General features: G+C 48.5%; 1 protein-coding gene across 5 annotated transcripts in view; it reads left to right on the top strand.

Annotated features, from left to right (window-relative positions):
* Window positions 1–299: 299 nt before the first annotated feature.
* LOC126579145 (uncharacterized) overlaps window positions 300–12,924 on the top strand; it is an 18,817-nt gene continuing 6,192 nt past the window's right edge. Inside the window, exons 1-2 of one of the 5 annotated variants that reach the window (XM_050242481.1) lie at window positions 300–411; window positions 1,503–1,945. In XM_050242481.1, the coding sequence (XP_050098438.1) occupies window positions 1,907–1,945 (39 nt within the window). In that variant the 5' untranslated portion in view covers window positions 300–411; window positions 1,503–1,906. Of the gene's footprint in view, window positions 483–1,502; window positions 1,946–12,924 lie in introns of all 5 variants that reach the window. The other 4 variants (XM_050242479.1, XM_050242480.1, XM_050242483.1 and 1 more) reach the window with 4 other exon arrangements.

The following is a 12,924-nucleotide window of genomic DNA, read 5'->3' as shown; positions in this document are numbered from 1 at the left end:
ATCTCAAACTCACCCCTTTGCCCTCCTCAATCACACGCTCGTGATGCGCAGACCACGCGGAGTACTACGCGGCTTCGTAACTCACGCTCGCGGCCAGAGACCGGCCGGTGGAAAGGGGTGACTCGTGTGGCGTCTACTACCCGGCGCAGTGACGACGACTACGACAGTGTTGGCGCGATCGAATCACGGCTACCAAGAGGCTACACTCACAGAGCCGATCGTCGTCGTCGCGATCGTCGCGGAACCGAGCCAAATCGGTTGGAAAAGCTGGCACAACCGTTTGGGTCAGTGGTGCTTCGGCCAGCACTCGGTACGGTACGGGTTTTCTCTCTGGTGTGTGCACGGTGTGCGATCGTCCGCACGATCACGTCGCTTCCTTTCACGTCGCTGCGTGTTTACGTCGAGTGCGCGGTACATGCGCTCCGAATTTAGGAAGTGTGCGGTTAGACCGGGTTCCTGATCGATCACGAGGTGTTTTGACGGTGTTTTTTGGGTGTCCTTTTGGGTTTGGGAAACGGAAATTAATATTCATAATCCAGCAATTGGAAAAACCAGCAACTTCATTTAGTGACGAGCAATCTCGCAACTCGCAAATGAAATAAATGGTTCCGGAGGCACTCCGCGAGCCTAAAGCAGTTGATGACAGCTAATGAAGATAACAACGGCGTCCGACAGCAACGGAAGCGCACATGATCATCAACATTTGTCGGTTTGGGCCCCGGATGCTGTGATAGCCGCGCACATTGCTCGTGGAAATGGAAACTGTGTCTCTGCCTCGGCATCTCAGATTGTGTCTTTGTGTGCTTGTGTGCTTGTGTGTGACGGTACGGCAGGAAGCGCACTCGTAAGATCGAGTGTACGATCGATGATGTAAGAATATTATCCGGAGCACCCTCGGCGCGCACTGCACTGTTACTGAGGTGACGGCGGTAGCTCGTGCTAATCAACCAATCATAGCAAGTGGTGGCCACCGCCAAAGGGGCTTCGACTCCTAATCCTTCCTTCTACCCAAGGCGCTGTGTGCGCTTCTCAGCTCGCGGGCTGGCCGGTGTTGCAGTTATATGATTTAATTATGCCGACAACAACAACAGCGGCCACACAGCTCTAAACGAGAACGAACGTGCGCGGTCACCTAGACAAACAAGCCTGGCCTGGTTGGTTAGTTGGTTGGTTATGACAATATCGTAAAATTTCCCGGCCCGCCAGCTAGCCAGCAGGCAGGCAGAAAGGCTGGTTGGTTGCCGAGGAAAAGCCGCGAACTCACTTACCTCACACTGCGTCCCTCCCCCGGGAAGCCAGTGCTGAGTGGCGGTCCAGAGGCGGTCCAAAGAAAGTGAACGAAGGATTGAAGACGACTAATGGCGTAAGCGTGCGAAATGGTCGCTTGTTAGAAGGTTATTAAGTTAGATAAGTGCCGGTAAAGTGTAGTTTGGCATTCTTTCAACTGAACGCGCAGTTTGTTTGTTTTAAATTAAATTTTAATTCCTTTAAACCCCTTTTAGGATCGTGTGCTGTGAAGTAGTGAAGTAAAGTGATCGATAGAACCGTACGTACGCTTTTGAATCCTTTACGAAGGTAACATTCATGTGCTGTGCTGTATGTGCGTTTGATAGCAAGCTGAAGGATAAACGAGGAAAACAATACCTACCGAAAACCGGTGCTGATCGAGCCGGGGTGTTTGATTGATTTCTACCCTTTTCAATTAACCATTAATCAACGAAAGTAACGCCCCAAGTGACGCCCAACACGAACACAACAACAAACCAGGCGAGGAAAACCCCTCAGACGAGAAAACTGAATCTGGCCTCGCCTCGCTTCGTTTCTTCTCGTTCCGGCTGTGTGATTGGTGCAGCGGAACCACCGCCACACCGCTGCTCGAGGATCCCGCGATCTATCGATCGAAAATATGGCCAACATTTTCCTGCTCGCGCTCGGGGTGCAGCTGGTAAGTAAAAATTGTTTGGGAGTTTGTTGTGTCCAATCCAGATTGCATATCGGCTTTTTTCTCTAAAACTCTGTCACGGGATGTTTTTTGTGCGTCATCGCAGTGTACAACGATCACATTAACGTTTGCTGTAATTAGTGTCATGAACAGGCGGCATCAATTAGTCGGATCTAATCATCATTATCATCGTTGTCGTGGTGGTGGAGGTTGTGATCATGGAATGCATTCCCATCGCGTACTTCAAACGATTGATGGAAGCTGCTTTAGAGCCGTGTGTCGTGAGATATGGAAGAAGATGTGTGATCTCACGCTCTTCCGTTCCGCTGATTGCAAAGTAAATCAAGCGTAACCTCCCATTAAAGCTTCCACTATCCGGTAAAATACTTACAAAGACTGTATCTCTCTCAAACACTCCACATCTTGTGCATTCAAACTCAATCTCATTTCAATTTTCATGTTCTATGTTCTATGCATATGAAATAATCGATCAGCTAATGCCAAAAACAGTCTCAAAGCGCTCACTTTCTAAAAACAGAATTGTTTTGGAGAATACCGTGATCTGTCTTTTGTGCTAGCATTAAGATGCCAATGCCCATTAGTAACTCCAATGAAGAATGATTCATCTCGATGACAAATCGATGGCATCATTATTCTGAGTCTAGCTCTTGCCTTAGAACCACACTAAACGCCCCACACCACTCACCACATTCCATCCGACAGCTCCACAAACGCTCCGCACATTGATTAATTGGAATCAAAAGACCGCGAAGAACCTCCGGTTGCCCAATTGTTCAAATCCGATCGCTATTCACTCGCACTCGCATGCATGTGCGCCGTCTCCGCTCCAGCAGCTCACAGCAAGTCTGTTCGATGATCAATTTATGATCAATTCCCCGTGCCCAAATGCATCCAAATTGACGCTCGATGCGCGGCGGGCGCGATGATCAATTTGAATCGCTTCGCTGAACCGAGCGAGCGAGTATCCCAGATCGAGTTCGCCCTTTCGCGCTACGATCATTCGCTCACCGGCCGTGCTCGAGATGATGCAAGCCAGTGACAGTCTGACTGACTGACTGACCACTAGCCTACCCCACAGGCCACCCACCACCGTTGCCATTAACTTTGATTAGAGTTTCAAATGCTCACTCGGTGCTCTTGAAAGCTCATGCAGAGACAAGCCGGCCCCCCACGCAGCGGTTAGTCGGAATGCGATCAACACCACCATCTACACCAAAATCACCCCATTTTCACCTCTTGGATGTGCGGTTCAAGGGCATCCGAAAAATTTGCTAACGATCCTCGATCGCGCCGCGAACGTGTGCCCGGACTCGGAATCCTTTTCCACTCCGATAAGCAGCGCGTGGTGCGTACGAGAAACCCCACCGAGGGAGCAGTCCGGGGGTTTTAGAAAACTCAATTTGTTTTTCATGAGCTCAGTCTCAGTGGTGCTGGTTTGGTGATTTATGCTGAGCGGACGACGTCGCAGACGGTCCGCAAGGTCACATCAAGCGTCAAGCCAATCAAAAGTAACTCAATCATAACGCCCCCGACTCGGAGAGGGTGGTGGTGCCTGTCTGTCCGACCGGCGATTTAGGACAATCTCTGCTATTGTTCTGCAGCAATGCAGCTTCAAATCCGAGGCACGATCAGTGAGGTTGATCAGCACGAAATCAATCTTCGATTCGACAGTTAACCTCCCCGGGAACGGTCAATCCTTTCGTCATCCGTGACGCGATCGCAAGAACGCGACGAAATCGTAACTGAAACAGCTTCTCCCCGTTTTTTTTTGTGTGTTAAGGCCTCCTTCCCCGGTGTACCAGATCGTTTCGTTATGGATAATCTTTACGATTACGCCTTGGCCACCACCAGCCAGTAATTTGAGCGGGAGCCCTGCACATACTAGCGACATGTTGCAAACTCTCGATCGATTTCGATCAATCTCGAGCAAATTAGCTGGAGAAGGAAAATTAGTCTCACCCACACGCGTCACCGATCGGGTACTAATGGCACTCGCTAGGCCCACCGTTAGTGCACGCGAAGGGCTTGCTGATGTGGTGTCAGTTTGACGCGAGAGTTCTTTGGAAGCTCATGCTCAAAATTGGATACATTGTCATGAGGCCTCGAAGCATAATGGACCAAGTACGGGCACATAAAGGAAAGGGATGCAGCAGGATCGAGCACAACGAGCAACGCGTTGTGAAAGGCACAAAGCACGGGCTGTTCGGGAGGCCTTCGATGTGCCTTGCTGCTCACCCCCTTTTTTGCAGACAATCCAGCCTGCTCCATAAACACCCTTATCATTGACAAACCATTTACCGTGGGCAGCATACGAAAGCGAAATGAAATCAATGACCGTGCTGCGCTCTGTGCCGTGATCTCTACATTACCCTCGTTTTTTTTTATTGCCGCTATCGAATCCCGTTTAATAGGGGAGCGGGGCGATCGAAAGAGGAATCATTTGAAGTATAATATTCCGTCGGTTCGCCCGGGCACGATCATGATCATAATTTGTTGCACAGGACAAAGCCGAGAAGATAAAGCGAAGCCGACCATTACCGAGCGACCAATTGGTTGTAATAATATTAAGACCACTGCAAGCGATTGCCAGCCTCTTGATGGGCCTTTGTGTGATCTTACCGAACGGATACGAAAAGATCAGCATAACTGGAGACGATCGCATCGAACCTCCTATCGAATAATCGAACAAACGATCAGCGGCTTCATCTGCCGCTACCGCTTCCGAGCGATAAGTAAATCGTGCCGATAATTAACATCGATCTCGATCATCATCATCATCATCATCAGTAGAATGCTCTTGCCGATCGCCAAACCACCGATCCGTTTAACATACTTTCACTATCGCAACTGATCGTCGGTGCGCCAAAGATCTTTCGCTCCGTGATGTAGTTTGTCCATTTTTGGCCAAACCAACGAGTCCTCCCCAGTGCGAAACGGTGAAAGGGTGAACGCTGAGGGAGAGGCTGCGAGAAAACATGAGAAATGTTTAAAACGGGTGCACGATGGTCACGTTTTCTTACATGACACCCGACGTCGTGGTGGCCCCTGGGAGGGCGGAAGATCTGGAGCGGACCTGGACGACCTAGCCAAGCGCACCAGTCGTAGCCCTTTGCAACCGGTCCGGTGTATGGTATAATGCGGTGGCCCTTCAATGAGAACGAATGAAGGCGATTGGATTGGCTCTCGTGATTTGGGCGACAATTTTCGGTGGCCGATCGGCACCCAGAAAAGGTCAACTACCTTCTACGGTGAGCAAAAACGGTGAGGACAGGACAAGGGCTGGACAAAGCTTGCCTCTCCATCTCCGACCCGCAATCGTGACAAATGCTGTATGATGATTGATCGTCATCGTATAATCCTGTTCGCTTGATTTGAAATTAAATGCATTGCATTGCGATGACGACTGACTTGATTTCGTTTGAAAAAGGGGAAGAAGGAAAAACGATTTGCACTAATCCGAGGGAAACACACAGGAATATTATAAGGTAAAAGTCTGCCAAAAGTCAGTTTAACAGTATTTTTTAGCTTAAAAGCTATGCTGAGACCTTCCGCCTAATATCAAAAACTCTGCAGTACAGAATGCAGTTGTCTTTACCATAAAAAAGAAAAGGAACGAAAATACAATGTTTAAAGAATCATCACTTTTCATTCATGTTTTTTCAAAAAAACACTAAATTCATGAACATATCCTAAAAGGCAACGAGGAAACAGGTGGAATAATTTCAACTGGAAGTTATTCAACTTTAAAATGGGGTACCGCCTGATGGTGCACCCTGTATATTCCAGAGATCTTATTCCTTCTGATGCTAACATAATTTTCAGCGGACACTGCCGGGTGTTAAAGAAAATTAGTCTTAAAACGTTTGCTTGCTCATATGATCCGTTTTTTGTTTGCAAAAAGTATGCATTTTTCATGCTTCAACGCACAAAGAGTATCAAAAAACCATCTGCTAGCGTCGTAGAAAGTGATTTAAATCAAACAGAGACTGTTCTCTTGAACTGATTTAATCTTATATATCCCAACCATTTGTAGATCAATTTATTACCAGAGCAAAAGTCGGAAATAAAATAAACATGTCCCAGATTTCGGCCACCTTTTTTGGCTGGAGTATTCCTCTGTGGGACCGTGCTCCAGATGATTTGCTTTTGGTCTTTCAGCTCGGCTAATCCTCGGATTACCTTTCTCCCTTGCAGTCAGCAGTTCTTAGCTCATAGTGGCTGGTGCGCTTGTATAACACATGCCACGACCCATCCATCATGCAAACAAAACACCGTCTACATCACTCAGCTTGTAATGTGTCTGCACACGAAAGTACACGGAACACGAAACAACTGCTTCGAACAATTAGGGCATTCCATTCCGTGTGATCGGTTGAGGAAAACCCGCCATAAAAAAAACGGTTTGACCAGAAACCGAAATCGAACACAAACCATTCTGCATATCGAGCGAGCGAGCAGGGGCCATGTTATGGCGAGCGTTGCTCGCGTCCGCCATGGAAATGAGCCGGCAACCTGCAATCGATAACTTGGAACTCATCCAAGTGTTTCTTCCTTTTTTATTCGTTTTGTTTTCCGATCGGAAGCACTTTGTGGTGGTGTTGTAATGTTTGAACATGGCGTTTATCATGTAACCGAAGGGAAAGCGGTAAAATCGCGGCGTTAAAGGAAGTAATCGAACACGTAAGCGGATGTCAGGATGTCGCGGAAGGTGCCCTGTGCGACTGTTCCGTGGTCTAACTGAACTCAAAATGAGGTCAAGTTGTTGCAACTAACATTAGGTGGACAAAATGGCGCGTGAATGAACAATTGGTCGAATATCACGAAACGCATCGTCCACCTTGAACGTCTCTCGAGTCAGTAGCACAATGACTACGATGGGTTAGAACCGCTGGTGGGTCATTTTCCCAACCCTTTCTGGTGGCTCCAACCAACGCCCAACGAGCATTGTGTTGCGACCCTTGTTCGTAGGGCCACGACGAGCCCATGCCCATGACATCGGCGCCATTGTCACGGGTGCCATTTGCACCACGACCATTTCGGCGTTGAATCGTCATTATGCTGCTGCTGCGAGGCCAAAGATTAGCGAGCTGGCGATGACGCTAGCACCACCGGCACACGCTTACATAACAACCTTCAATGTAATATTCTCACAAACGGATCAGTTCCGCCGAGTGTCCATCACCTTTACCTCTCACCGGCCTGAACGCACAGCATCCCGCAGCACAGCTCAGCTGGAGCACCAGATTCGATTAAACGAATTAATCCCTTTTTGGCAAATTCATCTTCGCGCCCTAGGTGGTGGTGGTGGTTTGCGGTTTAACTTTCGCTTTTCCGTGCAAAACCCGGTAATAAACGTTCATCGTTCTTTCATCGAACGAAAGACTTGTGCGAGCGCGCGCGCTAGGTACGAAAAACAAAGCGACGAACCCGACGACCCTGCACGCGGTGGACTCTACGGCGCTCCACGAAAACGTGCTCGATCGAAGCGAAGGCAAAACCAAGAAACGTGATCCAGACGCGATGAAGAATTTCGCGCGAAAGGAACGCGTATTCGCGGGGAGCGCGCACACGATCTCCCTTTGATCGAGGGACCACTTTCTCGATTGCCCCCCCCCCCTCCCCCCGTTTGGCCGATGATGCTTATGACGATGACGACGAGATGACGATGTCGTTTTCATGTTTATGTTTCCTCGAGCTCGTTTGATCATCGTTATGCTTAACACAGGCACGCACACATACATGTTTGTATGCTGCGCGATCCAGTTCCAGAGGTTCCAACTTTTTCGCACAACGCTTCACCGTGTCGTGTGGTCCAGTTTTCCCTCGTTGCTCGTGCCGCTGCATTATGTAATAATCCCAAAAAGGGGACCTACCGCTGTCGATGCTGCCGGACCGATGATCGTGCGACGAGGGGCCTGTTATGGTTTTGTTTTCCTTCCACGACGTTTCGCGATCAGCACGCGACCCGTGGCATGGTATGCTCACTCGTTTCCGCTCAAGGCGGTGCTAGTATGTAGCAGCATCGAAGCGAATGGAGCGACGACGAAGAGACTTCTTCGCATACTTCACGGGACCATCCTCAACTGGGGCTCGTGGTCGGAGGTGATGCTGCGCTGTGATGTTACGAAAAACGGAAGCATTTCAAAGCGCAAGAGAGAGAGAGAGAGAGAGAGAGAGAGAGAAGAGAAGAGCGCGGGAACACGGCAGTCCCAACGACAAACACGTGAGCCAGTGGTGATTTATGATCGGATGCTGCACGGTACGTTTGCTGCTACGATTCTATTAAGCGAGCGAGCGACCACTCGTGCGGCATTTAAACATGGAAAACAACATTCGCCGGACGTTGTTTAGCGTCTGGTCCAGTGGCCGAGCCACAGCACAGTGATGAAAGTGACTTAACTTGGCGTCCAGATGGGCCCCAAATAAACCGAAAAGGGTGCGCTCAATGGAGCGCACCCGATTACCTGAAACGAGTTCGCGGAACATTCCATGCCCCGATGGTTGCTCATTTGCATCCCGTGCCGTGGCGGATTGACAACTTTCAAACTGCTTAAAACTCCTTTCCCAGCACCCACCACAAGGTGATTCCGAGGCTGCGGATTGCGGATTTCGCAAATAAAATTTCAATTCGAGCGAGCTTAAGGTACGGGATTAGCGTTCATATCCGTGCCATGCAATATATATGGATCACCGGCTGCAGAAGCAACCTTCAGACGGTCCTCGATTGTTTCCTCTCAGCGATCTGATCCAGTCGCTAGCACGGCGCTAGACGGAGAGCTGTACTTATAAAATGAGCCCAATGCGAAATCAATCGATCATAAAACAATCGCATTGGAATTTACAGCAACAGCTGCAGGAGCAGCACTCGTCTAACCCGCCGTCGTCACCGGGCCAAACATGGCGCTGCATGCCAAAGTCAAAGTCATCCGGTCCACGGCCCACGGACCGGTGACCTTAGGTGACCATGGTCATGGAGTTATGTAACTCCGTAACACCGGCCAGCCCGCGCAATTTTTATTTATCCAACTGATTAAATGGTCCCGCGGCCCCCGGACAGCCATCCCGTTCGGCCGGAAACCGAGAGCGGCCGTCACGGACCTTGAACCGATTAGAAACGATTGTGAGCGCTTTGCGGCACTCCCTCGCACGCGGACACGTGTTGGTTTGAACAAAATCGAACGCAACCAACGGAGGGAGGGTTAGTGTGAGGAGCAGCACTCAAGCATCATGCTCTGCGCGATGATCATTCACCAGTCAATCACCGTTAAAAGGGATTCGAATGCCCATGGTGCCCGATGTCCATTTTTGAAGCATATTCTTATGCTGTCTGGCTAGTTTGCTGGCGAAAGAGAAAGGCCCAGTCGGCGGCGGTGGCAATGGAGGTTTCGATACGAGAGCATTTTTGGGAGCAATTAGGAGCACCGAATGGCATTTTTACCGAAGGTGGTACTTTACGGTTGCCATCACGGTGGTACGGAGTGACTTAAATGGGCGAAGGTTAAGGCGCGCTAAAAAAAGGGCTAATTTTTGGGGAGTTTTCGTGACGAAATCATGTAACTTATACTATTCGTAGGTAATGAAGGTAATGTTAAATTACAACTTTTCAAGAATGTTTGGGGAAAAACAACAGCCATGGCATCAATTTCAGGGAGTTCGTCGTTTTCAAAAATGCACTTTTTGCGGTGTCCGTGTCTTGGCATCATGCTCCGTGGGCTCCGTGGAAATTGATACTCTTTTATTAATTAGTTAGTGAAGTTTTTCCTAGTTTTTTTCGATTTTTGACAGCATTTTGATGTTGTTAAAGTGATGCTCTTCACGATTTCCTTCCTAGAAAACCCAGATGTGGTTAAGTTTAAAAATAAAAGTATGAACAATTTATACAATCATGACCCGTTCCAATATATTTTATGGCACGATGAATAGCAACTTTCAAAACCGCTTCAAAGTTGCAAGATGCACAGAATCATATTTTTGTTTATTGAAGAAGCAATCAATCATGTATAAGGCGCAACTCTCAATATCTTGGTCAGTTTTACTTCGATTTGTGCATAAATTTTACACAATACTCTTCGGATCTTTCAACATTCATGAAAAAATGCATTCTGCATTCTAAAAAAATGCTAAAAAATAATTGTGATTTAAAAAAAATCATTTACCTCCCTTAAATGGAAGGTATAGGCATAGTTCGGTGTAATTTGGAGATAGAATGCTAGCAAAAAAGGGCCAGGGCGAGCCACTTCAATTGCCATTCCGTCCTTGAAGTAGTACAGCTCTGGACACAGAACCGCCTGCGGATGGACAGTGAATGGTAGTTCGCATTGCGTGGCCTGGTGTGAAACGCGAATTACCATTCGTCATTAGCTACTCCTCACCAGGAAAAAAAACAACAAACGAATCGCTAGCTCCACTAGTGACCGATCTGAGACGAAGAAAAAAACCCTCCAACGATTCCGCATCACGCAGAAGCGCACCAGAAACACCAATTACACATTACGCATCGAGCTCGATGGCAGCATTGCAGGCAAAACACAGGAAACAGCAGCAGCAGCAGCAGCAGCAGCCCCAGAGCAGTTCGGAAGCAACCGGTCACTGGTCCAGCAATCAAGCCGTAGAGACACAGAGAAGAGAAGGAGAGAGAGAGAGAGTGAACGAGTGCCACAAAATCGCACAAAACCGGATCATCATCGACGCGCACCGGAACGCGCACACCGATTGATGCAATCGGAATTGATGAGCTTGATGCTGTAACGGTCGGCCCAAACCGGCCAAACATCGAGAGCATACTGTTGCTGCTGCTGCTGCTACTGACCACCGTAATACCGGCAGTTCCGGTGATGGCAACGGGGCGGAAGGATTGTACTAATCCCGGCACTTGGACAGTTCGATTTCCTGTTCCGACAGGCGCGCGAAATGAAATGTTGACTTTTGGTCGTCCGGCGATGCCTTCAAATCCGGTTCTACGCAACGATTACCATGCTCGATGTCACGGCGCTCCTGGGCACTTCTTCGTCTTGAAGCCACCGCATTGATTGAGCGAGGAGCTGGCCTTTTTTTTGCGGCATCTCTAGTGGTGCACGCGTGCAACTTTCACTGTCAACACCGACTGCAATGCCAAGTACCGGTGCACTTGCACTTGAGACTGCACACCACCCAGGGGGAAGCCCACCCGATCGCTCAAACGCTGTTCCGGGAGCACTCGTTTCCTTAACATCACGACGCGTCGTGGAGCGGCCTTTTTGGCGGTGGAAAGTGGTTCCTTGTTTTAAGCGAAGAGGATTCCCGGCAAAAAAAAACCAAAACCGGCAACGACTGCTTCGCAATGACTTTGCAATTGATTATCTTGTACACCGAGTTGTACACCGAGCCGTGTGTTTGGTGGGAAAATTCAAATAAATGAGCAAAGCGGATGAGAGAAGCGACGAAGGGAACCGCTGCCAACACTATCTTATCAGACGATCCATCGCACACGACCAAGCACGATTGTCGTCGTGATGGCTCGATCGAGCTTAGCGGGATCGAGGTGCGCTGGTGGAAAGTGAAAACTTTCATCCTGGCATAACATCGGAAGCAACAACATTACCTCCAGTGATGTACGAGCAAAAGGATGAGGCGAAAACCTGTTGCAAGCCGGTGACTGCAGGCGTAGACAACGTGCCATTTAATCTATCCGGCGTTATTAAAGTCCTTACCTCTTCGACTCTACTCGTGCAAACGATGCATTACAACCGGTACAACACAGTATCTGCCTCCCCCCGGGAAGTATAGGCAGAACGTTGTTGCGTGGGTAGCATGCAGGTTGAGGTGATTATTAGCGCTTGTTGGAACCGCACCGTGGCACGGGCACGTGGGAAGATTAGAAGAGATGGATCCGGTAGTTCCGGAACCGAAAATGCAGCGCAGTGCAGCGCATTAATCGGTGATTCTTGAATATTTATGAGCGTGTACGGTGGTTGCGTCTCGTTGGGGAAGGATTTGCATAGATTTGGTCACGAAAGGTGCCGCATAAGGAGTGGCGAACGAGCGCGACGACAAAAAGCCAGTCAACAACTTCATCTCGCAAGTGGATAGTTCCATGTGATTAACGGCAAATACCTAATTGATGATTAGAAAAGTGCAGCGTGAACAGTTTAAAAATTATGAACTATTTTGAAACAGATTTATGTTGATTTATGTTGAGATTGATTAAGTGTAATGTAACGAAGTGTCTAAATAGATAATGAAACGAATAAATAAATAAATCACTAGCTAATGACATAAAACAAAATAATTTTTAAATAGCAAAACACGATGCCCCTCCCTCCACACGAAGCACCATCAGTTGAAAATTCCTCAGTGGTCATTGTAGCCGCGTGCTGTAGTAGAACGATCGCAACAAGCAACACAACAAGAATTTAGTTACATGCACTCGCAGCTAATTGAATTTACACTTTCACTCCATCCGAGCACCGTGATCGTGATCGAATTTGAAAATAGAACTCAACAACATCGAGTGCACCTGGCCATCATGATCAAGTGCGCTGCACCGGGTTTAGCTTAAGTGGGAAGCAAACTCATTTTCCAATTACCAGCTAGCCAAACAAACCACTACAACCACTCGGATCGCACCTTGAAGATGGTTTTAATCGAATTAACTCGAGGAATCGCCTTTCGCGTGCCTGCCAGCCACCGGCACCAGCAATCCAAGGTTGATCGCGCACACGAACCGAAGTGCACAGAGTTAAGCAGCAAACAATGCCACATGCCGACACATGGTTTTCTCAGATGACTACACCATGACATACCTCGTGGCGTGGCTTTGGCCACCTGTTCCGGCTGTGTTCCATTACCCGGGGCGTACAGACATCGACGTGGTGCAAAACAATAGACGGAGCGCGCCATTTGTTCGCATTCGCACGTGCCAAAAAAAAGAAGCAGCAGCAGCCGGTGCAGAAGAGGAAACAGAAGAAGTAGAATCCATCGAA

This window comes from Anopheles aquasalis, chromosome 3 (assembly GCF_943734665.1).
Source record: "Anopheles aquasalis chromosome 3, idAnoAquaMG_Q_19, whole genome shotgun sequence".
Lineage (NCBI taxonomy): Eukaryota > Metazoa > Arthropoda > Insecta > Diptera > Culicidae > Anopheles > Anopheles aquasalis.
Note: the sequence above shows the minus strand (reverse complement) of the source record. Positions and strands in the feature narration are given on the sequence as shown.